Consider the following 27,935-nt stretch of genomic DNA (forward strand, 5'->3'; position numbering starts at 1 on the left):
CAGCTGAACAAAAATACTGACATCGGACAGAGCGCAGAGCAGCTGACGTATGTCGACGAATAGGACAGCACATAAACACAGATACCAACACACAAGCTTATCACCACTGACTGACATACTGTATCCCAAATCCTCCTGATCCCTTAATGAAATACATTGGCTGCATCCCAAAACATTTTCTAGATGTACAAAAGGAGGGAGAAAAAAATGGTTTGTTAAGAGTACAGTAACGCCCGGTGTGAGAACTAACACACTATCCTCCATAAAGGCATTGTTGTTATTTATAGCTCTCATTACATCACACTGGCCATAGGCAGGGCTGTGCTATGATGTGATCCTAGTGTACGCAGACGTAAAGCCTTATGCAACGATGGTCCAGTACAAATGGCACAGTGTCGATGTGCTGAAGGGGAAAAACTGCAAAGGTTTACATACAATCGGATTACAAATATTTGCTATAAAAATTTCTCTTCATGCATTCTCATCATCAGTATTATAATTATGCATCAACTGACTTTTTAACACTGTATTTTAAAAAATAGCACATTTAAGGAGAATACCAGAGTTTAAAAAGGGTCATTACATCTAATCACTATAATCAAACTAATCGAACACACTGACACGCAGCCATTTTGTTATATTAATCAGAAAGTCTAACATCTCAGTATCTGTCTGTAAATCTGAGAATTAAATTCCACCAGAGTTGCACGTTGTTTCTGTGATCAAACCCTGAGGGGTGTGTACGTGTGTTTGAGTGTATGTGCACGCATGAGTGTGTGTGATGGATTTGCTGCTCATGCTGTTCTCACACCACACACCAGACACAGGGGGTCCCTGAGCTCTCAAACAAGGCTATGTTTACTTAAATTACTGTACACACACATTCAGACAGGCAGAAACACACACACAAGAGCCTATGAAGAGTGATAAAAAAAATAAATCTGGAAGAACGGGCCCAGAGTGAGGAGGACGAGATAAAGGAGAGGGAAGAAAGCTGCAGGAAAGAAGGAGTCAGTGTACACAAAAAGCTTGGAGGAGGAGGAAGAAGAAGAGGAGCAGGATGAGGAGGAAGATGATGATGATGATGGTACTGTAACATCTGACAGGATGAGAGGACAGAGAGTGAGGCAGTAAGATACATGCTCCTGTGGTGCAGTGGACTAGACCTTATCAATCCTCACCTCTTTCCCAATGCTAGAAATTCCAGACCAGTTTTATATAAAAACACTGGTCTGCTTTTGCTTTCTCATAACAGCTCATGTTCAACACACTGACTTGTTTTTAATTACTGTGTTAAATTGTGTTGTAGGGTTAGGTTAAAACTGTATTCTTCCACTGGTTGTACGGTGGTAACAATTTTCAACTGCATCAGGCTGGCTTGTTTCTATTTTTTTTTTAAAAAACAGTTGTAATTTTTCCCCCTCAAAAAAGAATTAATGTCAAGAAATACACATCCCTGCTGACCATGGCCGCTCAATGTCCGCATTCATGCGTAAACACTGAAGCAAAACAATTTTAGAATCAGTAACTTGTCTAAAAAATTCAATAATTACCCCATTTCAGCTTCTCAAATGTAAATTCTTGTGTTTGTTGACTTCAATGACAGTAAACTGACTATGCTGGGATTTTTGACTGTTGGACAGACTAAACAACACATTTTAAGACTTTTTTTTTGGATTGTGGAAAATATTTTTCAGTATTTTTGGACAACAACATCAAAACATCAAAAATACAGACTCCTACTTCTGTTTTACTGAGATGGAGATGCCTTATTATGGGGATGTACTGTGGTGCACACACACACAAGAGTTCAGTCTCTACTGGAGGAACAGGCAGCTGAGCTGAGAAAAATGGCGACTCTGAAAGGTGGGGATAAAGCAGGCCTGTGCGCAAGGCTTTAAGGCCAATTTTCACAGTGGCCAAACAGTGTTGTTATATCTGTCAAATGCTGCTCTGTGGCCCAAACAGGCTAGGCCTAACTTTTTTTAAGCATCTACCCCAAGAAATGACTCGCTTCACAGTCGGGGGTTTGATTCATTTGCTACGATAACATTTAGAAAGTCTCGAAGATGCACACAACTGAAGCATTTCATCCCCATTAAAGTCAGCGAAGGCTGAACTGGACGAAGACATCTCAAGTCTGTGGAAATGTCCAGAGCGCCTGCTGTATGAACCACACATACGTGGCAGTTGAACTCTTTTGGCTTAATGCACCACTGATCAACTTTCATGAGAATGTACTGTGTCTCCACCTCCAACGCTGTATCCAGTTCTTTTTATACATTCATGGGATAAAGTTACAGTACAAAACCAGCCAGCAAAGCGAGAAATGGCAGGGGAATATCTAATGCCGGGTTCAGCCTTCACGATATCAGCCCAAATACAGCCCAACACGGCCGTCCCATGGTGTCGTCTCAGATCATGAATGTCAATGAATTCCGTGCACGATAATCGATCGTTTTATCCCATGTAGTGTGTCATAGTATATGACAACTGACGCTGTGTCTGGTATGCCTCACAACAACCCGAAAAAAGCCTGGCATGTGTGATTTTTTTTGTCTCTATGTCTCTTTCAGTCACAGCTGTCACTTTGACCATCAGGAGCACAGAGAGATCTGCTCCAAGCCTTTTTGATATTTCCTCTAGGGACGACTATGGTGGTATTTTTCTGTTTAATATGGAAAATAGGTGTAAAAATATTTTCTTTTTTTGCTCTAAAAAAAGGAAATAAACCTCAGATTAATCCATTATTAAATTTTTAGTTGCAGTCTAGTGAATCCTGGACAACTCGGTTGAAGAATGTATAATTAAGTCTTTGACTTTTGATGCATTTTATTCATTGAAAAAAACTTCAGTCACAAAATACTACTGCTGTAAAAAAAAAAAAACAATAATGCTGAAGCCAGTGATATGACCTGGAGGGAATTACAGTGTTTATGAAGGCTACCTGAACTGGGCGAGCAGCAGGCCTCCAAGGGATGACCCACAGATGGAGAAGCCCATGGCGATGACGCCGTTCCAGAAGCCAAGCTCCCTGGCGGTCATGTGATGATCCAACAAGAAAAGAGGAAACATTGTCACTGCACCCTGCTCACCTGTACAGATAGTGACAGGAGATCCAGAGAGGGAGAGGAAGATGGAAAAGGGAAGCATACGAGAAATATAAATGAGTTATCAGTGAAATATAATGATGGCAGAACATACAATCAATACACCACGTACTATGTACTGTATGTCTGTGACTAAGCATTACTGTTTTTCACCTACAGTAAATATGTGAGACACCTCCTGAAAACACACGCCTATTCCAATCACAGTCAAATACGATGAGGATATTGTAGCGAACTGTTTAGCCTGCAAGACTGAACAACATGGTTTTCCTGAGATGACAACTGCAGAATCAAATACAGCACACCGACACGCGGCGCACCTAGGCCTATTCCTGGAAAGTGTCAATAATAGATGCCTGACAAGAAAAAGAATACCCTCAGTCACTTTATCAAACGGGGGCCTAGCACTTTTCCTAAAGCACAAAAAGGAAAACACAACAAAAACACAGAAACTTCCACAGATGAAACAGACCTCACAAAGACCTTTCAGTCAAAATAAAAAGTTTCTGTCAGACAATAAGACTTTCTCTGTGTGGCGTTGAGTGTGGGGGTAATGTTCTGCTGAACATTACAGTAAAATATTCAGTGGCGCCGACTATACGCCATTATTATATTAATGGAGACTGACTTCAGAAAGACAGTGGGACCAAGGAGCTGCGTGAGTGACAGCTTGGCTCCCAGACTGCTGTCAAAGACGACGCAACACAACCAACGACTCACTCACTCAGTCAGCCAGGAGACAAACAAAAATAGAGGAGGAAAAAAAGACAGATGAAACAGACTGAAATAAAAAAAATAATAAGAGAAAGCTGAGAAGCTCCCAGTGATAGGGAGTGCAGCAGCAGAACGAGAGTGTCACCGCTGTAACAGCGGTGTGACAACCCAGCAGAAACGTGGCGTAGGAAATGGATTCTCTGTGTAGGAAACACTTGTCTCTCACTTCTGTCACTCGTGTTTCATTGTTGGCAATAAACACATAGTTAATACATGGGTATGATAATGTTAGAAAGATGATCATTATAATTAAACCCAATAAGATATGCAGCATAGTGACTTTTCCAGAACTGATCTGTTTTATTTTTTCTTTCAGAAAAAGTATCATTGAAAGATAAATGAGAAAAGTAAGTCTACAGAGGTTTTTCACATCATAGCAGACGTACTGACAGTGCCGGACCAAACACAGTAGGGGCCCTTGGCACCCCCCCCCAATATTTGAATATTATTATTATTATGGTTATCATTATTATATAAACTGTATTTATTTCTAAAAAGAACACAAGAGAACTAAACCCAAACAACTCAACTAACAATGTATAATAACAAATAAACAATGAGAAAATACGGTATATGCCAATTTTCACTTCTTCTTGTTTCTGTCCTGCACCTCCGATTATGAGGCCTGGTGGCAGATGTTGGCGGATGGGCCTGCTCATTTCTATGAGAGTTGCTCAGTGGTGCATGAAGTCAAAAAGAATCAATTACTGCGTATAAAATTACCCAAATGATCTGCATCATTGGGCCTATAGAGCAAGCGCAAGAGAGACCTCCGCCACCCGAACCAGCTACTTCCGGTTTAGCACTCTGCTAACTTAAATGGTGATAAAACGATCTAATCTTGTGATGAGTGAGATGACTCATTTTATGGGGGCTGTAATGCTCAAAAATGTACTGATTTCTCTTTCACAGAGTAAGTCTTTTGAAAAAAAGTTTTTTCAGGCCCCATGGCATCATGTGATGTACTTGAGAGTTGTAATTTCCTCTGTTTGGCAACTACAAAAATTGGCCGCGAAACCTTGCGCAACCTCTGGTATCCTGCCCTGACGGCTTTTGCCTTTGAATTTTTTCTTACTCTAATGCTCTCCACATACAGTCAACTCCATCATTTTCCTCATGCTATATTTTGACCCCCTTTGGGTGGCACCTTAGGGGGCTGCATATGCCCCCTTTCAGAAGATCAGCCACTACATACTGAGCAGTATGTAGTTTGCACCAGGGCTACGCAACAAACGAATTCTGTTAACTGGAATGCAATTTTATAAACAAGTCACATGACAGTAGCGTTTATAGATTTTACTCCTCAACCCATGATGCGGTCAAACCCAAGATAACAAGCAAACAGAACGTCTTTATAATATATCACATCACATTACAATCACTCCACACACCCAATGGGAGCTGCACTGATACACTTACACCCTCTCTGTGCATTATTCACATTTTAATCTCCATCATCCTCTGTGCTGAACTGTTTTGAGCTGCATCAACTGTGCAGTAACCATATTAGTCATAATAAAGTAAACATTGGCAGCAGCAGTACCCATGATGCCTGGGTTGTTTACCCATGGTTCTGTGCTCCCGTTCCTGTCTGCCTGTTGTTTAGCTCAAAGCTCCGAGCTTTCACAGTCCTGCCTTCAACTAATTATTTCTTTAAAGAGGGGGGTAGGGGGAGGGCGTGCAGACAAACACAACCAGGCTGATTATTCCTTTCTATAAATATTCTCAAAGCAACAATTGTCCATTTCAGCAGGGATTTCATTAGACATACGCAAAGATTAAACAAGCAGAGTGAAGGGGAAGGAGAAAAGGGTGGAACAAGAGCGGGGTTGGGGGGGGGGGGGGGGGCAGGGCGGGGGGGAGAGAGGGGAAAAGGGGGGCCTCAGAGGAAGTTCAGTGATAACGAGGGAAAATGAAAAAACTCGCCCCAAAAATAAAGAAAAGGGCAGCAAGAGAAAACGCATTAGGCAAAAAAGGGCAAGAGAAATGAGATGTAGAGCAGGAAATCACGATCGAAATGCATTAATTTAAAAAGAAAAAGATGTGAGTTAAACATGAGTGGAGAGATTCGAGAGCAACAAGGGATGGAGACAGCTAAAGACAGAGTTAGAGGAGGGGGGAGGCAGATGAACAGAGACATTGTTAGGAGGTTAGTGAAGAGGAAACAGAGGAGGGATGGCAGGCTCAAAGAAAACTCTGTTTATGTTTACATTAGAGGCAGACAGCACAAAAAGACAAAACAATTTAACACCAAGAGAAGTGACAGGGCTCTTGTATTTTTCCTAGTTATTTAAAGGTGCGTCATGATGTCAATCATTAGAAAAGTGCTGCAGAGTCCAAGCACCCTGACACAAAGACATGGAGACAAACAAAACTCTTATTTTCTGCTAAAGTTTAAACAATTTTGGTTATTTCATGTATAAGAGATTTGTTTCTTTGCTTTTGTTTTTGCTTTTTCTTATGATCCAATTGTGGGTTTGTTTCTCTTTGTGTTGCTCTTCAATAAAAAAAAAACATGCATCTCTGAGGTGATTTAGATTTCTTAAAATAAATTAGTGGTACTTTATTTGATTTAGTTCCCAGGCAAAAAGAACCATTTAAAACCCATAGTACTGGCTGAAAGATGCACTGTCAAAAAGCTGCAAGCATAACTTTTTTATGGTAGATCATGAAAAGATGGCATTTTGGAGAGTGTTACTCTCAATTAATACAGATTTTTTTTGTTAAATTTTTCTTGTTTATTTAGTCATATCTAAGCAATATATTTAATCTTACAAATACTAGAAATAAGAAACAAAGTTTTTAGATGCTCATACGGGGAAAGTGGCACAAAGGCGGGAGACAGGGTTGATTTTTTTATCTTAGTTATTAAATATGCTTTGTGGCAACAACATTGGTGTGTTAACTAGCAAATTAGTACAATTTCAACATGGATGTGATAAAGAATCGGCTGACAGCTTTACTGCACATAAGGAAACTGTTTCATGGCACAAAACAGAAAGAGGTCACTGTATTAGCAGTGCAAACAGAGCTAAAGCTAGAGTTTTTCCAAACAGCCGATGGCTCAGACAGTTAAACACTGATGTTTGTCATTTTGAGCAAAACAAAAGACACAAGCAAGTGTGGCAACAACTTTATGAGGAAACTGCTCTTATTTTGATAAAACACTACCACAAACAGACACAAAAGTTTTTGTTAACGTCTAGTGTGTGGGATTTAGTTGCATCTACCGATGAGGGCTGCAGATTGCAACCAAGTAAAACTTATCCTGCGTGCTCAGCGTGTAGAACTACAGTGGCAGACGAGAAAACGGGAAAGGCCCTATGTGGAATCACTCTTTGTCTATCTTAACCAGTTCTGGGCTACTGTAGAGACCTGCTCTGAACGTAAACAGCTCATTCTGGTGAGGAAAACACGATTCTTAGTTACAGGCGAGGATTTATAATAAAAACATGGCTGTGAATACTACATCCTATTTCTGCTAATAGATGCCCCTAAATAGATGACAACAGACCATGAACTGGCTGCTCAGTTTTCCTTCATCAACACAAAGTATCTCTCATGCAGGCCAGTCTCAGCTGTTTTAGTAAAGTCATTCCAAGTTAGTGTGCAATTACACACTAACTGTTCAAAACGCGACACAAACACCTATCTCCATGGCGATTAGATAGGAGAGGAGGTCTATGTGTGAATGTACATGTGTGGTAGCAGGGGGCTGTGCGGTGGTATAGAGAGGGATCACACTAGGATCAGAGCAGGATGAAGGTGAGATGAGGGTGAGATGAGGGTGAAAGGTCGACAAGGACAGAGGGATCAAGTCGTGATGTCCATGCTGCAGCTTTAGACAAAAGAGCTGGCAGAACAGGAGAGATCACTGACGACACTTAGGCCTCCTGCAAACAACATTATCACTCCCCGCCGAGAGCACAGTAAACAGAGACAGGCTCATACATACTACATGTTTGAGTACTGCACGCACACAAACACACACACACTAATGTCTATGTGCATATACATGCACACACACCTTTCAGTTCCTTAGGCTCCCTGGGGACAAAACAGTAAACAGAGCCCTGTCTATATACACCTTCACAATATCCTAATGCATATTAGTCTATTGACACACGCACACGCACACGCACACGCACACACACACAAGGAGTCCCTGCAGATCAGTGTAGATGTCAAGGAGTTCATTGTGGCCCTCCAAGGGTCATGAACATGGGAAAATACATTTGTGGAAGCAAGATAAGCACCATCTCTTCACCCAAACAACCCTCCTAGGTCACTGGGTTGATTGTTTGCTCTCTGCCATTATTTTCTGAGAAATTATGTCATATTAAAATCCAGTCAGGGTCTCAGAATAAACACACTATCCTCGTCATATTCACAGACGTTTTTAGACGTGAGTAACCCCTTTATGAAGCTTATCCTGGTTATGATCATATTCAAAGTATGGTGTTGACATGAGCAGAGAGAAATCGGGTTATTAATATTCGGCGTATACATCCTGCTTTCTTTCAGAGTACTCCAGCTAGCATATTCTGGTTCCCCATAAATGGAATATGGTGTTTACATGCTCAAGCACATGAATCCAACAACATGATCATAAATGGGTTATTTATGTCCATGTACCTAAAAGCACTTAATAATTGCAGTGGGAACTGAGCTATGCTACAATTTAATTTTGTCTTTTTTGAAAGCACTTTCTAAGGTCACAGAAGTTTTTTTGGTTTTTTTTTATCATACATACACAGACACAATCAAACATGAATCAATAAACCCAAACTACTATAATTTAAGAAGTAGGACCTGCTTCAAGTTTGCCAAATGAATATGCTGTTGAAACACACAGCAAACAATTTTATTAGTGTTTTCTTTTTAAACTATTAAAGGTTTGTTTACATCAGTTATTAAATGTAAGTACGCTAACAAACAAGCTGATATCAAATATTATCTGTTGACAAAAGCACACAAAGCTGTTTTTTTATCATTAGGACAGAGAATCAACTTTGTGTTTGTATAAAGCTTATTATGTGAGATTTGTGTGGGCAAAAGAAATGGGATTCAGTGTTTAAACATCTAGAAAGTTCTTGCAGCTATATGTCTCTGCATGGACAAGTGTGTTTATTGCTATTGCCATTTTGCTCTTTGTCTCTCTCAGGGCACCATGTGGTGGTTGTTCATTAATTCATCCCCTCCTTCAGCCTCCCTCCCTGCAGTCCTTCTTTTTCCCTCTGGATAATACCCCCTCACTCCCTCCACAAGTTTCTCTCTTCTCTCATTCTCACTCCTCCACCTTCCTTCATTTGTCAGAACTCGACGACCTCCACCAAACCCACCATCGTCACCGTACTCCTGCTGGTGTTCACGTTTTTGGAACTGCTCTACAGACTCGACTGTAGGTGTCATGTTAACACTGGGATGTATTAAGTAGGTATTTTTTGAGTATTTGAGATTAGCAGGGAAGCACATTGTATGCATTTGTTTTTAATGAATTGATGACTCTGTTACTGTACTGGCAACCTCAGTGCAGCCCAACACACAGCCCCTCCAAATCCCTCACCTAACCCTCCCAACCTCCATCCTCCTGATGTAGAGAGGTGTCAATTCAACTTTATGGTCACTTTGCAGGCTATAGTTTGTGGTGCTGTCAAACTGTATTGCATTACAATTAAAGCCGTGTCAAATATTTTATCAAAGCCAAATATAGATCTGTTAAAAAATGAATAGATTACTTCAATTTTTTTCTTAGATCAGCATCTCTGCATTTATAGCAGTGCTTTCATTCCACTCCAACACCAGCACACCTCATTTATATGACCAAATGAGGCACTGATTAGATGAAGCACCTGAACCAAACCTTAAAGTATAAGTATAGAAAAAGTATAAAGTTAGAAAAAAGATGCAAAGAAGAGCCAGGCTGAAGTTTGAAAAAGACCATAATGTTTGGATGGTAGAAAACTGGCTAAATTACTTAACCAAAAAATAGATGTTACCAATTATTTTGAGATTTTACACTAAAAAAAATATTCATAAAATCTTGCTTTCCATGTCAGAACATTTTTAAGACTTTTTAAAGATAGATTTTAAGTCACTTTAACACCACTTAAGGCCTTGTTTTTTGATAAATGAATTCAATGCCTTTGACAATTTTTAAGGATCCAGGGGGACCCTGTTTGCATTATTTGAGGTATAAAAGCACTGCCTTTTTTGTTATTTTCACCAGTTGTTATTTCCTGCAAATAAATGTTCTAAAGACAGCATTTATATTTAGAATTTGGGAAAAATGTTGCCAGTAGTTTATAGAACAAAACAAAAATGTTCATTTTACTCAAACACATACCTACAGTTAAACCAGAAAAACTGGTAATTTTACAGTGCTATCTTATTTTTTCCCAGAGCTGTATATCAATGAGGTGCACCTCATAGCATCTGAGTGTATTTTACCATTAATGTTTGTAGCTGTCTTTTTAGATGACAGGGTTAAAAAGGAACACAGCTTTCTTTTTGTGTGTTCATCCATCCATTTCTCCATCCACCTGGTCAGTTCCCAGAGAAAGCCACCATCAGTGTCCACCTCATGTCACCATCACTCACCTCTCTTGTCAAACATACAGGGCTACCGACTCACTGCCTTTGGAAAGAACCAGCCCTGTTGTGTGCAACACTGCTGCATCGCTTATTGTGATGTGTGGTTAATTGTTAAAAAACAATGTAAGAATAATCAAGGCCTAGCAAAACAAAACATTTTAATTCAAAGGATTTTAGGTGCTGATATAGATAACAAAAGAGCAGTAAAATAATAATGTGCCTTGAATTGTCAAATTATAGTAATTAACATATGAGTTTGCAATATCTTTTTTTGCATGTAATAATTATGTTTTGCGGTGCAAACCATGAAATAAAAGACATCGCCACCCCTCCCTCCTCAGGTCACTGAGGGGACTGCACCATCTCCCAGACTCACCCCAACAGAGTGAGAATAACTGCTGCTGTGTGCTTGCTTATTAAATATACTGTTTTGTAATATCTGAAAGACAATAAGGATTGCCATTTAAGCTTTAACTGATGAGTGTTTTAGCAGATTGCCAGCACTGAAGTGAACGGGGCCTGATTCCCCACATTACAGGTATTGAGCATAATCCTAACTGGAAACGCATCTTGTTTACTGACCTTTTCCCCTTACATTTTGTCCCACTATCCCCCTCCCCACACACGCACACACACACACCCTCCAATTCTATCTATCCAGACAGTTCTCTCATCACGCCTGTGGCCTCAGATGGCACAAGGGTCACAGTTCAGACACAAGGCACTCGATGATTGGCCACAGTGTTGGGCAAAGCGCAGACTCAGAGTTCATTAGGGATAGATGAGGGAGAGGGGTCTGTGCTTGGATGTGTGTGTGTGTGTGTGTGTGTGTGTGTGTGTGTGTGTGTGTGTGTGTGTGAAGCAGGGGAGGGGGGTTCAGACAGGCAGATCACTGGTCTCACACAAACATAACCACACACCCCTTGAACAAAAACAATACTGTCTCACAGAAGCAATTACACTGACACATCCCGGCCTATTCTAAAATATTATACAATCTTTTTTTTTTTCCCTGCAAAGGTGGGAAATATTTAGACTGCTACAAAAGAAAATATGACAAGGCTATTAGTGAATCTACAGAGAAAATACGCAGAGTGATTCTTGTCATAATCATGGCCATCAGTCGATAGTGTGTGAGTGACAGAGAGAGTGTTTCGGGGCGGGGGGTTGCTCCCTAGACAGATTAGGGGGTCCAGCCAGCCTTCATATTTTGTCTAGTAGTGTCGTCTGCTGGGGCTCATCCGATTACTGAGCCACCCTTAACACTCTCAAAAAACACACACACACACACACACACACACACACACACACACACACAAAATCTAAAAACAAAGGCATATACATTCAAGCACATACACAAGTGAAAGCTATGCAAATGTGAGAAGACAATTATATTCCCACCACCCACATGCACACACACATAAACACACCAGCGTGATGCGCCGTCTTCCATTTCAGTTTCTGAACGCAACAGACACAAAGACACTCTAATCCTTATATAATCCCCTTCTGCTACCAAACACCAAACTCTGGTCATATCAACTCTCTCTCCCCCACACACACACACATACACACACAAAGGCTTGACGGATCCAAAACTACTTTAAATTTTGTTGTTTCTTATTGGAACTAACTTATTCACATACAAAACTGTCTGTATGAACGTAAAATGCATTCAAACAAACACTGTATTCTTATTCAAGTGCCTTAGGTTTATACTTTGATAACTGTGACATTGAAAAACATCTGCTTTATCTTAGCAGGGAGAGTATTTTACATACTGGACCTGCAGAGACACAATCAACTGTTTAGTTATCGTAACTTCACAAACTTTTTCCAACACACACGTTCAGTTCAGTCTCCATGGACACACCAACAGAGACATCTAGTGGTGAAAGCTGGGCCCTACATGCAGGCAGGAACAACTAAAGACAAGCACACAGTGGAACAGAGAGGACTTTCAGGAAATATAACTTTTCATCACTTCAAGGTAGGTTATATATATATATATATATATATATATATATATATAATTTGTAACAAAGAGCAAGTAAAAAGTGATAAGCTGATAAACTGTTCTCCATGATCTCTGTGGATGAGCTGGGAGTTCTCCTTTATTCTGTTCTTTCCTTTTTCTTTCCTATCTTTTTTCATTTACTGGTTCCCCACAAACTTAGAGCTGCAACCATAAGTCAACTGATCAATTAATTGATTTAAAGAAAATTAATCTGAAACTATTTTGATAATTAGTTAAACTATTTGGTTATTTATTAAACTCCTACTGCTCTGAGTTTTCACCAATTCCAATATATGATTTGCTTATATGACATTTTGTGACATATTATAGATCAAACAATTAATTAAAAAGATGCTTGACAGATTAATCAGTTATGAAAAAAACATTGGAGGCAACCCTGATACAGAATATAGTTTTATCAGGTATGTTTAGACATAATATCAGTATCAAAGGCCCAGTGTGCAGGATTTAGGGACATCTATGGGTAGAAATTGTACATTACATTCACAATTAGGTTTTGTTTGTTATACCATCACCTGAAAATAGGAATCATTAAGCATTTCATTGAATTAGAGTGTATGGGTGTTTTCGTAAATCTAATCTAAAGCTCTGAAATAAAATGAGGGAGCTGTTGTTCAAAGTAACAGAGCCTTCTGTTTCTATATGAATTAATGGATGGTTAAGTTCATCATGCATTCAGTCCGCTCTGCTGCTCCGTCTCCCCAGACGCAGTGACGCAGTACCCAGAGTACACTCTGCCACTCCAAGAATACAGTGTTCTGGATAACCGAACGGTACATTCGAACGGCGCAGCAATATTACAAACGGCATAGTTTGTGCCAGAGTGCACTCCGGCCTCCAGGGGTTTGGGGGATCCACTCAAAGCTGATCTGAACAGATTATGAGAGGAGCAGCTGCTGTAAGTGAATGCAAACTTTTACACCATGGCGTTCTGCTTCTCCGTCTGTGCCCAGAGTACGCTTTGTGCTTCAAGAGTATGGTCCACTGAATAACCAAATGGTACATATATTTCAACAGTGCTCCAAATGAACATTCCTACTCCAAAAAAAAGAAAATCTATTCGTGGCAGCTGTTGTTTTAATCATGGCAGGCTGCCAAAAATAAGGAAATGTGAAGGAAACCTGTCATTTTGTATTAAGTAACTTCAAATGAGCTCTTTGTATCTTCATATAGGGTAGGTCCTCTTCCGCGGAGTACACCATGTTGTTCCACAGTAGCCCAGAGTGGACAATCTGAAAAACTGTCTCTATATGGGTCCATTTGCAATTTTGCGTATTTGTGTCAGCCACCGTAGTTCTCCTACACACTGGGTCCACATGAGAAGTTTCAGTTGTTTGCAGTCTGCAACATCACTGCTAGATAGCTCTAAAACTACACACTGGACTTTTGATATTGAAGTAGCAAAGATATAGAGGTAAAACTTCACAAGGGTTCGGTCTCCAGAAATTATGAGTAATTTATGAGTCTATTCATTTCAATATGAACAGGTGCGTGTGTGTTAATCAGACTCACCTAGTTTGTATGTCAGCACATACAGGACTGTCCAGGGGGTGCCAGGCACCGCCAGCATCTTCCTCCACACTCTCCATGGCCTCATAGCATCTGTTCCTTGCCCTCCTCTCCTGCTGCCATCTGCCTGTTGGCCCCTCAAAGTCTCATCGTCCAGCACAGGGGCCCCCCACACAAACAAAGCCACACCAGCATACACAAACGTCAGCAGCATAAACATCCAGCTCCATCCAGCCACGTCGATCACAGCCAGCAGCCCGCCTCCGGCAAACACCGATCCGGCTTTATAGCCAACGACTTGGGCTGTGTTGCCCAACCCGAGCTCCCCACGACCTTTCAACAACCCCACCGCGGCCCCGTCTACAGCAATATCCTGGACAGAGGCCAAGGTGTTCATGGCCAAAAGGGTTCCTGCTACTCCCCAGATATGTGCTTCTGGGGCCAGGGCAGCACTGGAGAGGCATGTCAGAGCCAGCCCAGATACTGTGCCCACCAACCAGCGGCGCTTTGTGCCAAGCCGGTCCACCAAAGGGGCCCAGAGCACCTTGAGGACCCATGGGAAGTAGAGGATCTTGGTAAAGCCGATGCGGGTGAGGGAGTGACCAGCTCCACGTAGGTAAACAGGAAGCAGGGACGACTGGAGACCGTAGGGGATGCCCTGGACAAAGTACAGCAGGCCCAGGAAGACTAGTTTGTCATTCATGATCTACCTCCACAAGTGACCCTCTGATTGAGCACACACTGCAGTGATCCATTGGTCAGGTCATTGTCATTATTTTTGATTAAAGGTGAGCACTTCAAATGGACTGGAGGACCCAGATGAACTGACTGACCTGAAATGAAAAGACAGAGTGAGGTTCAGGGTCATTGATGTTGGATTTATAGAAGATATAGGGTGACCAAAGACTGTCACAGCTACCGCAGCAGCCTTAAAAGGATGTGTCTGTGCTGCTGCTTCAGTGTCCAGCTCAGTTATCAGTCACGTTAACCAGGCTAACGTTAGCTTCTCAAAGTCAAATGACTTATATGGATAAACATGTTCAATATAACAGAAACCACTTGTGTTTTCAACAAACAATTTATATCGGAACACAAACGTGACTTAGCACCGCTGACATTTTGCTGACAGTTAAGTTTGTTACAAACTGACTGACTAGCTACCGTTAGCCAGCTAGCGTGCTGTCATGCTAATGTTAGTACAGGAATAGCTTCAAAAACACATTTATACAACATGTCAATAGTATTATGGGTTGTGTTGCAATCAGTAAAGTAGTTCAGTATCTGTTAATAGATAAATAGTGGCACATACTGAGAGAGAAAGTTGGTTAGCTTAGCCTTAGCTAACCGGAGATGGTGCTCCGCTTGTTTATAGTTGTGGTCTCAATGAGCTATGAGGTTGCCAGTTTCGTGACAGCAATCCCCCTTCTGCAGATAGCAAACCGAGGGGAGATCGTGCCAGTTTTATATTTGCAACGTAGAGGCATTTGCCTGTTTTCCATTTATTAACATCAGCGATAATTAGTGCTGGCTGTAGGCTATTCCAGTGCAATAAAAATATTTTAACGCCCAACCTTGCAACATTAGGTCCCCAAATGACACTATGATATACAAGATCTGTTCTCAGTCACTCACTCTGTGATTCATTCTCATCTTATCAGAATTTTTTAATAGCTAAGCCAAAGCTATGAAAGCATGTAAACAAAACTGCATGGAACATGCCTGTGCTCCTACAGTCTTTTTTCTTTTGTATGTATGTGCTATCATTGGTGCATAAATAACTGGGCACTGTATCTTTTAGCTGGTTGGTTCATGTCTGTCTGATATGTTCTGAATGTGCATGTGCACAGCGACATGTGGCCTACTACTACTATTGCTGAGGATTCAGTTGAGTCTATAAACCAATATCATCCTCTATAAAACCTGCACACAATCACACAGATACATAGGCTACACTCAGATGCACATACATGCATGCATATACACACTTTCATAATCACTACTTGAGTACACAGTCCCATTTTTCTGCTTTTAATGGTTTTTTTTTTTAAATTTTTATTGTTGTTGTCAGTTGTATATGTGTGTGTCTTCATATTATTATTTTGCCGTCACTTTTATGTTGTCATATTATTTTCTCTGATACTTTGTGGGTTTTTTTTTGTTGTAGTTGTTTTTTTGGTTTTAATTTTTTTTTTTTCTTTTTTTTTGTGGAGGCTTTGAATAAGCCCACTCAATTTTCTGCCTCTCCCTGCACTGTATACTATGTTATTTTTGTCATTGTTTATTTGAAATTGTAAAACAAAAATGAAAACAAACAAAAACAAAAAACACTCTGAGAGGCCTTCAAACTCAAAGCCTTTATTTGCATTTTGTCCAAGCTCCTTCAAGGGTAGGCCTACTGCAGCCACTGAATATGATTGGCACGTGGTGATCTGTTACATCTGATGGCCGCTGCACTGTGTACACTGACATAGCTTCTATTCACGCACCAGGTTTGAGAATCTAAAGAGTGTAAAGCTAAGTCCAAACCAAAGCATAGGTCCACTGGCTACTGCTGTCAGATCTATGCTGAGATAACAAAGTTGGAATGAAAGAGAACAACTTGGAGAGAATATATCTGCTGAAGCTGTGCTGATTCCATGTTAATCTTTGCCCATTGCTGTTAATATCTTCTAAATGTAATGACAGTCACAAAAAAAGACAGTCATGTCAGTTCTCCACGAGAGCATAAGGCACAATATGTGTCAAGAGATAATAGGTGATTTTCCATAGCTGGGTTAGCTAATGGATCTTCAGTTGTATCAGCCTTGATCCCGTTGTTTAGCCATTAGTTTTCACCCCCACAGAGAGCGAGCAGAATCTTCTCATAGTCTCCTTTAGTGTCATCCTGAAGGAAAGAAAACAGTGTGTCAATTCAATTTCAATACAAACTTTACACTGTTTCCTGCTGCCTTGTTTTGTGAATTATTATATGTTTACCAAAAACAATTTCTGATATCTAGGATGGATTTATTATCAGTATCAGTGGTCAAATGTTTGCTTACCAGAATATCCTGGTAGAGTGTTGTGCCGTGGTTTTTCTTGTAATCTTCCTTAATCCGCTTCATGTCGATTTCAGAACGGCTAACCATGATGCGAGTCAGGGTGTTTTTGCGGGTACCTTTACCCTGGATGGGCAGAGAAGAGTCAGTCAGGAAAAGTCTTGGGCAGCCAGCACAGCTTCATGCATGCTTTGCATTTCATCTTGTAAGCAGAAGCATATACATATTGTACCTTCATGGCAAGGTAGAGTTTCTCAGCAAAGAATGCAGACCTGCTTCCAGCACACTTCACTGTGGTTAATTAAAAACATATTTAAGTTTATATCAAGTCTGTATGTGCAGTAATTACTGCATAAATGATCAGATAAAGTTAGAGTCAAATTTTGTGCCCTTACCTACTGCTGTGAGACAACTTTCAATATCTCCCTTCATCTCCAGGTCGATAGCTTTGGCCACATCCACCTTGCTGTACTTTGTGTACCTCTCAAATACTGAAGCAGAGGAAATAGTGGAAGAATGTTAGATCTGACAGGAACAAACTGTAAAAAAAAAAAAAAAAACAAAGAAAAAAAAAGGAAGAAACTGGGGCCAATATTCACATAGCTGCCAAGTACTAAGATTTGCTCCTAACGACACAATTCAAAGACAATTCTGAGAATTATTTTCTAAGAATTTCTTAAGATTAGATCCAGACAAAGAGTTATTCCTAAAGCATTTTATTAAAGCATTTTAGCCCTTAAAAGAACTCCCAAGGTGAAAAACTGTTTGGAGTCGGAGGGAGGACTTTTAGAGGATTAAGACTTTTTTAAGCAGGGGAGAAAATGGCAGAAACACAAAAAGGTCGAAAAAAAATTGCTACACACTGGATGACAGTGAGTAAATGAAATGCTACAGATTAGATAATGCGGGGATGTTTGTGGTCGATTTCATCAGACATGCACCCACATCTCCTGCACAATGCAATAACGCTATGATGCCAGAAAAATGATCACAACACTAAGATATTTGGCAACTGGGAAAATGTTACAGTGCAGCAGTGTGATCACACAAACAATGCTTCCACAGTGTCACATTGTGACACAGTCAATTTAATTTCCACTGGGTGTCCAAACCTTGCAGGCTCACAAAAAGGCGTGTCTGTGACAACCAATCTGTTAAAAGAATGCATCATACCTTGCAACAAGGTCAACCACATTTCCCCAAAAACATGAAAGTTTCTGTATTTCCTTTGCTCAGACTTGCTATGGGAATTTTCCTAAATCACTCCTAAGCTAGGACTCCTTGATGAAAATTTGTGGGCAAACTGAGGAGCTCTCTGAGAATATTTTCAGAATGTTTGCGAATTCAGAGCCCCTGATTTTACTGAGCAGTATAAAGGTGACCAGCTAACCTTTACGGAGATGAGGGCCGCTCCTGCTGGTGAGGATCTCAATGAAGACAGAGCAGTCTTTGCCCTTCCTCCCCTCCCCGGCCTCGTACAGAGCCCTGGCATCGCTGTCAATCAGCTGCTCGCAAACTCCTTCAGTCCTGCTTGCCTGGGATGAAGACGAGCAAAGAACCTTAACAGTGCTGAACACAACCAGAACTTTAAATGTGAGGAAAGGGGGGGGGGGAGGGTATACAACAGACAGTGGAAGGTGACCACCTACAAGGACAGTAGGGGGCAGGGTAGCTATGGCATATGCACTACACTTCATGTACTTTAATTCACCAGTAGCTTACTCTTCATGTTCAAGCCCAATTTGTTAGGAATTGTGTAGTATGAAATAAACGTTCAAAGGCAACATAGGTGCAGATTCCAGAGGGGAAGCATGTAACACGTCATCCTAAATATTTATGACATTTGCATTTGTCTCCATAAAATAAAACATTTAAGTAGCAGATGACTTTTATTTTGACAAAATGAAAAAAATGATGTTAAAAAATAAGGCACAAACTGGTGCATAAAAATTCACCAGCGTGCAAGTGTTTGATGCCCAAAATGTTTTACTGGACAGCCCCCAAACCCTTCATTTTGTGTGTATCCCCCCAATGTTAAAATAAATCGTACACCCTCTACAGCCAGCATCCTTGTGTCATAAAATACAGTGTGTGGTGGCTGTTAGAATTATTGGTATTTTGATCAGTCTTAACATTTTAGGAGCATTTTCTACATTCTTTTGTGAATAAAAACAAAAAGATGTTAAACGCAACAACAACAACAAAAAAAAAAATCAGGTCAATCAGCTTAAAATAATAAATAGCTCTTCAATAGATAGTGAGTACACTAAAAAAAATAGATTAAATGTAAAGAAAATGGTTGAATGTGGAATTAATTTTCCCACCAGGCTGCTCAACTTATTTTCTTTAAAGTTCACTTTATTCAGCTTTTGACTTTATCAAAAATGCGATGAATGTTCAGCATATTGAGTTTGCACTGCTAAACAAACCTGCAAACCTTTGGCCTTTGCAGGACACCCAAACATAAAGCCATAAAAGGTCCAATTGTTAACTTGTGCTGTGTTAGCACGTGCATGTGTATCGAGGGAGTGGGTTTGTTTATTTTTTTTAAAGTCACTCTCATCATAGCAGTGAGTGTAGGGAGTGTTATGTCACCTCCCTACTGTCCGTAACGCATCCTGGTCCTGTGAATGAATAGGTGTCTGTACTACATGTCTCTTCAAAATCCTGTTAAAAGTAAGGCCTGAAACACACAACATGAGACAGAAAGCAAGTGCAGACACTCCTGTACCTTGCAGAGTTCAAGGAGTGCAGCTCTGAAGTCTCCACTAGTATCACCCCTGATGTCATCCTCCAGGTCCTTCTTGTAATCTTGATACAAAAAATATGTTCAAAATTTAATTAAAAAAAATTAAATCTATAATATTTCAAATGTTGTTATTTGCTTCTTCTCCCAATCATTGGCTTGAAGATGCTTAAAATTTGTTGGTACGCACCTTCCTTGTAGGCTTTCTTTATATCCAGGATCTCTCTGTTGGTTCTGGAAGCCAAAATCTCTATAAGGACTTCCTCAATCGTGCCCAGACCCTGAAAAAATGGATGTATGCATAGATAGATTGATACAGACATAGACTTCTTTATTCTTCACTGGCCCAAATCAAACCAAACACACATTTTACCCTCCCAATAAGAAAACAATGCATGAATATGTGGAAGTGGGCGGATCTCATTATGCACCAAAAATAACAGATGATTGTGAGGCCACAACATTCACCTCAAATGAGCCTGGTTTCAGAGTATACCTGTGATTTATACATTTATATCAGTGTTCCTTTTAAGTGAGACTGTTTGCATTTGCGTGCGTGTACCTTCATGGCCATTTTCAGCTGTTGGGCATCGTACTGGGCCGGTGTTTTCAGCAGAGCCAACACCACATCCTCCAGATCTCCCTTCAAAGCGTTCTTCAGAGCTGAATCGAGAGGCTAAAAAAGGGGACAACAGATGTAGTAGTTTGAGAGCCTGTGATCATGTGTGTACAACTACACTTTGGAATCAAGCCTACTTTTCTTGCTCTCTCAATTTTTATTGTCACTACCTTGCCGCTGGCTTGCTGGTAAGCCTCTTTGATCTGCTGTCTCTGCTTGTTGCTCCTTTTCACCAGAATCTCAATGATGGTGTTCTCATCCACGCCTGCACAGATAACAAACAGTATGTATGGAATCTAGTAGGCGTCAAAAGTATTTACATTTTTAACAGCCACTGAATACTTAATTTAAAAATAAAACACCCCTGATTTCAAAGCACTGAAATGTTTTACTTGTTTTGTTGTTGTTTTACTTTGAAAATTATGCATCTGAATTTATTTGTTCTTGAGTTACCTCTTTGAATTCAAAATATGAAACTTCTTGAATGGCAATTTGGATACATCTTTTCAGTGTTCACAAATTCAGATCCAAAATTCAAGTTTTAGAACTAAAAAAATTATGCAGGTTGGTCTGTTTCAGTTGGTCAAATTCAGATCCAAAAAATCAAGTAAAAAATTTCAAATAGCAATGTCTGGGATACCCAGGATGGGATAAGCTGTTGCTGTTGCCTGTTTTTCAGACTTAAATTTTTAGATCTGAATTACACCAATTGAAACTGAGCAACCTGAATCTATTTAGGTTTTCTAATTTTCAAACTTAAATTTTTGTATCTGAATTTGTGAACAATGAAAAAAAAATCTGACTTTGAAACTGCAAATCAATAATTTTTACCTTTTAAATTCAAAGAATGAATTTAGAACAAAGAAATTCAGATGTGGTTTTCAGAGTAATACATTGCATTTCTATTAATTCAGTGGTATTCAAATGTCAATACTAGTGAAGACTGAAATTTGCACTAATTGAAAAGAAAGAAAAACAAAAACATTGTACCACTGACAACTACACAGTTAACAGTAATGGTGCATGATGCCCAGCAGAGGGTGTAGGAAAGGCCAGTAAGTCATACTCCTGCAGAACACACATTGCAAAGCCAAGACATGTTCACACACGCTCCAAAACATCCCTGTGTGCATTTTAAATTCACCTTTTGCCTTGATGGCCTTATCCAAGACTGCTGCATCTCCTTGGGCGCTGAAATGGGGTGCTTCGTGCACCGTTCCCTCGTTGGCCAGGACCTGAGAGGTATAACACAGATTATTGTGTGTTTGGTAAATACTTGACTTCTACAGAATGGTGCACACAAGGTGGGTTTCAACATGCATTTTTCAAATTCCTTAGGTGCAAATGGGCTCCTTAAAAACGGCAAAATCACAGCTTTTACTCCCTGTACATGTTACCTGCATCTATTCTCTACATTATGACAGATACAAGACATGAAAGAAGGTAGATGTGGCAGATTCTTAAGGCACTTCCTTTGCCCTACTTCTCCATGCCTTCAAAGACTATGATGTTGTCTGCACACACCCCTGCTGGACTGGACTGAACTCTTACAGCAGAGCTGGAGAGCACAGACTGGAATTATGCAGGATAACCTGATGCAACTTTCCCCTTAGTTCACTTTAAGAAACCAGGGAAAGCAGAAGTAGCATTTTGTTCTGTTTGCAGAGTTTATAAAGGGAGGGGCGCAGATTCCTGCTACTATGAGTCACACTCTCACAAGACTTATAGTCATTTTTCACACTGAATATAATCTTTATAGTCCCTTTCCCTTTAATAATAGATCTCATCTTATCTGTCTGGTGTGCTCCACTCCTATTCCTTGCATCCTTCCACATTTAAATGGCTCACTCATTCATTTTCTCTCACTTTGCTGTGCACTCCTCTCTTTTCCTCGCTCTCAACACAGCCTGATAAAAATTTTCCACACTGACATACCACAGGAAGAGAAAAAAAGGAAAAACAGGGTTGCTGGCCTGAGCAACTGGAACAGAACCACAGAGTTACGTACTGAGTCATCGGGCATGCCCATGTAGACCGTCTGCTGCAAGAAACTTTGGATCAAAGACATGGTGGAGTCTGTCTGTAGGGGGAGAAGAGAAGATGTGATCAAGCAAAGTACACTTATCTTATTATAGATAGATAGTATTCAAATGAGGAATGATCACTCTTTCATTTGTTCTACTAGTTCTTATCTTTAAAAGTTGTTAGCAGGAAAAAGATAGAAAGTTTGTTTTCCCTCATCCACTCCTGGACAGAACAAGCATCTGCATATTTACTGTAGGTTTATGTTATGTGGTTTTCCACAATGACAAGCATGTTGAGGTGGCCACACCCACGCGCAACTCTAATAGGAACCTACAGTATATTGTAGGCTATAGGATAGAGATCCGGTCTCCTTGAATGCACCTTTAGTTTTTTACTCTTTGTGACACTCTGCCTCGTACTCCAAACAGCGAAACACATCTTGCGTCAAAACCAAAAATTGTCGCTGCTGATTTCCAACCACACCCTTAAAGGTTGCATCAATGCCTTGACGCAGAGGCGATTTAAACCCATCACACCTCGCAATAAACTTCAGCGAACTTTTTAAACCAACAGCTGCCCAACAGAACAGAGATTTTTAATACAGGAAAGAGTCTTACCGTGTGGCTTTGGAGGTAAGAAGTTTGTCTCAGTGAGGTCCGACCAGGGGCGTTATAGAGGCAGAGACAGTATATTTATACTGTTGATAGACCCCACCTAGTAACGGGTCCAGCCCATTCTCCCTCTTCACAGCTGCCATTGGACTGAACCGCTGTGCGCAACAGCAAAGCGCGACGCCGTGCGTAAAAGATTAAGAGCAGACTCTAAAACAGGCACGCTGCTTACTTGAAAACATATGTTCATGTTTATGCTCATAATCTTTCATTAAAGCGGGATCTCATGGAAAATCAATAATACTTAGAGAACACTATGCTATGATGAGGCTTATACCTTTGTAATGATAATATTATATAAAATGGAATTATATAAACGGAGATTTCTGTTTATTTTATTGTATAATTTGTCTTTTTTATTATCTTGTCTTTCATTTTCGTGTTTCAGACCTTCAGATTTTACAAATGAACCACAATTTTGACGTTTCTTCTCTTCTGACCTTTAAATTTTACCAACTTTAGATTGTAATGAATACAAACTTTGCTGCATGTTAAATTTTTAACTTTGCTAACTGAACACTTTTGGCACCATGGGCAGATTAAGAGACTATGGGTCTCTGGGCACAGATAGACAGAAGGCCCCACCACCTCCTCTATGCAGGAGCAAGACATAGACTTTGTGGTGGTTTTGCATCTTTTTGTGGACATTTTGTGTCTCCTGGTGGTTGTTTTGTGCCTCTTTGTAGTCATTTTGGGTCTCCTTGTGGTGGTTTTGTTGCTTTTCGAGGTAATTTTGTGTCTTTTGATAGTTGTTTTGCCCATTTTTGTACTCATTTATGCCTCTTTGCCGTTCCTTTTCATCTATTTATGGACTTTTTGTGTCTCTTTCTGGTAAGTGCATATTCATTTGAATGGCGATTTGTGGGTGAAGGCCAGGGAGATCCCTGACACTTTGGGCTCATAGGCCTGTAGGTCAATAAATCCATCTATGTTCACTCAGTATCTTGCCGATTTTCTTCTTGTGATGTGTTTGGTGGAAGCGAAGTCAAAGTAAGACAAATATATTTTACAAAGCAAAATTTTATTTATGTGAAATTCAGGGCTCTCTATGCACTGAATATCACATATGCAACATTTACAGGCATGGGAGGATCATGACACAAAGGGCCCCTGGGCACAGACATGCACAAGACCCCACCACCTGTCCCTCACACAGGTGGGACACACAGACTTTGTGGTGGTTTTGCCTCTTTTTTGTTGTTTTGCATCTCTTTTAGTTGTTTTGGGTGTCCTTGAGGTAATTTTATGTCTTTTATTTCTCTGTTATTTTGTGTCTCTTTGTAGGCATTGTGCATCTCCTGGTGGTAATTTTGAGTCTCTTCCTGGTCGGTGCATGTTCATTTGATCGACATTTTGCAGGTGAATGCCAGAAAGCCCCCTGACAGTTTGGGTCCCAGGACCTGTGCCCAGTAGACCTGTTCAGGAATCCATCCGTATGTGTTAGTTTTTCCATCCATTCTATCCACCAGCTTCACGGGTAATTTCTTTACTGCTGGAATGCAGAGAGTCCCTAGCATAGGCACTATTTTGATGTTAATGTTGTTTCATTTACCAGAAAACAAAATGAAATAGTACTTCTCTTTTGACACCCCTACTGTTATCAGTGTTACTCATAAATAACCTAATCAAATGAACCAAAGCCCAACTCTGTGCTGACCTGTGAAACCCCTCGTCTCAGTCCCTGCACACCTGAGCATGACAGTACCTGTCTGAACGACTGAGCAAAGACCACCTTGACATTCCTCAGATCGAGTCTGCTGTGGCACGATGAGGTAATGAGTTTTTTTAAGGTGTGGCGTGTCGTCACGGCAACACAGTCAAGGCCCTGACACTACCTGCTGTCTAAGTGCCTCATCAGAGGGCAATGCTTTCACACTGCTGAGATTACCAGCCAAGAAAACACAATTAACTGATTTCATCACTCGAGTTCAGTCACGCTTTATCATTACACTGTTGGGAAGAGTCTGAATAATCAAGTCCTCACAGGCCCCTGATGACGTCCATAGAAACTTTGTGTTTAAAGACTTCCTTTCTCTCTTAGGATCAGTGTGTGTTTGATTGCACAACTTTTTATTTGTTGCAGTTGCCACACATTTGAGTGACACTGTATTCATCCACAGTGTATTACGGCCAGAGCAGGGGTTGGACAGTGAAGAGAGAAGGATGGGGGAGGGGAGCTGTTTTTTCATTAAAGTGGCATCATGGGTGGATTTGTCTCTAAGTAAGGTGTGTTAAACAGATGCTCAAGCTGTGGTCCAAATGTTTTAAATAAATGTCTTAGTCTAAAAAAAAAACAGGAAATCCTCACAGAAGGGCAAAAGGACAAAATAGTACAATACCTTTTAATCAGCAGCAGTAATGGCCATTAAATTGATTTGATTCCACTTCAGGATGAATATGGATGCAGAAAACTGTGGAAGAAGAGTAGAAGAAGAAGAGGAGGAAGAAAAAGAAGAAGTAAGTGTACTTGTAGCATTTTACTCTTATAGCTGCTTGACATGGAGCTTGTTTTAAAGCAGCTTTTGGACAAATTGGCATCATCAGGGGGCTGATCATGAGATGCAAAGAAGAAAAAAATGCGCGGAGTATTTATACAGTTTTTATACAAGATGTGGTCGGGGAAAGGTCAAACAAAGGGTTAGGGTGAAACAAAGGATGCTTTCTGTCTAACTTATCAGACTGTCACAGATCACATCTCTGTCTGACACGCTGTCAGTCTTCCTTTTGTGCCGAAAGTGTGGGTGATGCATAACAGTGGAAGTGTACAGATGCTCAGGCAATGTTGAAGAAGCAATTTCAAAAGGTTAGCTCATAAGATACAATTTTCCATAACAAGAGGTACATACAGTAAAACTTCAAATACAAGCGGAGTCCCAATTAAATGCCCAGTCCCTTTTACGATCTGGGTATAGTGACACATTTTGACAAATAAAGGCCTGTCTCAATTTAAGACCCAGTCTGGTTGCCATGAAGTTCATTTTTGTAGAGGTTCTTTGGATGTAAAAAACAAGGTTGTTGCCGACCTGTTGGTGATTAACGTTAGTTAGCTGCATAGATCACACAAACAAATATGTATGTATCTATATATATATAACTTTTGTCAGTGAAGACATGATGCACACATCATTAGCTTGGTAAGACTGTCCATTATTCAGTCATTCAGTTACTTTCACTGAAACAATGTGCACCAAAGAAGACGATATTATCTGCATAGTAAACAATATAAACACAAAAAAGAGATATAAAAAGAGAGATAGTGGATGTAAAAGACTACTTTTAAAAAAGCTAGGGAAAATTGTCCAATGAATTATATTCATAATTATATATTTAATTGTGTGGGTTTTTTTTTTTTTTTGTTTTGGTTTTTTTTAACAGAATTTCTATATTTTTAAACGTGTTTTTTCATGTGTTTTCATTTTGTTTTACTTCCTCTTTTTTTCTTTGGATTTTTTTTTTCCAAATTTTTCCAAACAGGTAATTTTCTTGTACTTTTCACACATTCTTGCCAACCTCTGGGTCATTTTTTTATTTGTTGTTGCTCATTACCTTCTTCCCATGGTTTTGAATAAATTAAAGCCAGTTTGACTGTATTTCCATGTTTGCTGAGCAAGTTTTGTGTGGGAGGAATTAAAAGCCCATCCCATAGAGACGCCTGTTGAGTTCAATGATTTGAGCAAATAATAGCCACTCTTCCTAGGATAAAACTGTGAACAACTCAAAGACATCTGAAATACGACAGCAGGATGGCACTGTTTTTGGTACAGGATCACAAACCAAATTGACTGGCAACCACTGGTCATATTTTAAAATGCTAAATTTTAAAATCTTGAAAAACAAATAAATGAAGAGGTGTAAAAAGTACACTGTAAAATCTGACACTTTTATTTAACTTTTAAGTCAAATTACTGCAATTGTGTAGCACTTTTATAGTGCTTTCACACTACATGACACATTCACCCATTCACACACACGTTCACACACTGGTGTCCGAGGCAACCATACAATTAATTACACTCTACCACTGAGGGCAGCTATGTATCATTTCTATAAACCTGAGAGTGTGCCAAGGCACTTGTGCACTATACGCACCCTTGCAACTGGTCTCGAAAGGTGCTTTTTAAATAAAGTTTACTGACCTAGTTACTTATTTTCTCTTTTTTGCAACAAACCTGCATGAGGATATTTTCCTGATGCTCCTCAGCGCAGTTTATCTGGATGTGGTTGAACTATTTCAGCCTCTCTCCTTTGACCCACAATCGAGGAAAGTGTGAGGCCTCCTGGAAAACAAACAAGACAGAGTAAACTGTGTGTGTGTGTGTATGTGTGCGTACAAACTATATATGTGTGTCTGTCAGTGTGTGACAGCATCCAGTTACAATCTGTATCTTACACATGGGAAACCTGAGGACTGTTTGGGGCATCTTTTTACCAGCAGGCTGTGTGGGGTTTAAGCTTGTGAAACTCCATCTCTGCAGGTTTAATATTTAAAGACTGTTTAGAGTTTGGTTCCCCTTAGAGATCAGGGTCGATGTGTCCTCACGCTCCTGGTCAGCATAGCAGCACTCAAACTGCACTGAATCACACTGACGGGAACTGATCTGCTCTCAAACAGGTAGACCTTTTATCATCAAGTCATCTTAATTCTTTGTTTGTCAGTGTTCAATCGAAATTGAATGTGTTTTCTGTTTAATTTATGCGTATATTTCAGATTTGTATCAGTGTCATGGCAGTGTATCTTTTTTTGCAGTTCACAAATTTCAGTTTTGAATCATTTGATTTAGCAGAAGCTTGCATTGTGCCAATCTTTGCCT

The 27,935-nt window shown here is 40.1% G+C and overlaps 2 protein-coding genes across 2 annotated transcripts in view; both read right to left on the reverse strand.

Moving 5' to 3' along the window:
- mfsd3 (major facilitator superfamily domain containing 3) overlaps window positions 1-15,764 on the reverse strand; it is a 29,263-nt gene extending 13,499 nt beyond the window's left edge. Inside the window, exons 1-3 of the mRNA XM_042487478.1 lie at window positions 15,335-15,764; window positions 14,029-14,858; window positions 2,948-3,095 (exon numbers count right to left, since the gene is read on the reverse strand). Coding sequence (XP_042343412.1) covers window positions 2,948-3,095; window positions 14,029-14,728 — 848 coding nt within the window. The 5' untranslated portion in view covers window positions 14,729-14,858; window positions 15,335-15,764. The remainder of the gene's footprint in view (window positions 1-2,947; window positions 3,096-14,028; window positions 14,859-15,334) is intronic.
- A 600-nt stretch (window positions 15,765-16,364) lies between these two features.
- On the reverse strand, window positions 16,365-23,174 carry anxa1a (annexin A1a). Its single transcript, XM_042487479.1, has 12 exons — window positions 23,071-23,174; window positions 22,437-22,508; window positions 21,573-21,663; window positions 20,599-20,693; window positions 20,372-20,485; window positions 20,000-20,090; window positions 19,795-19,874; window positions 18,454-18,598; window positions 17,459-17,554; window positions 17,296-17,354; window positions 17,067-17,189; window positions 16,365-16,909 (listed from the first exon to the last, which is right to left on the reverse strand). Exons 2-12 carry the CDS (start codon window positions 22,494-22,496, stop codon window positions 16,850-16,852), a joined length of 1,014 nt encoding a protein of 337 aa, XP_042343413.1. The 5' UTR covers window positions 22,497-22,508; window positions 23,071-23,174; the 3' UTR covers window positions 16,365-16,849.
- Between the last annotated feature and the right edge of the window lie 4,761 nt (window positions 23,175-27,935).

This window comes from Plectropomus leopardus, chromosome 6, assembly GCF_008729295.1.
Source record: "Plectropomus leopardus isolate mb chromosome 6, YSFRI_Pleo_2.0, whole genome shotgun sequence".
Taxonomy (NCBI): Eukaryota; Metazoa; Chordata; class Actinopteri; order Perciformes; family Serranidae; genus Plectropomus; species Plectropomus leopardus.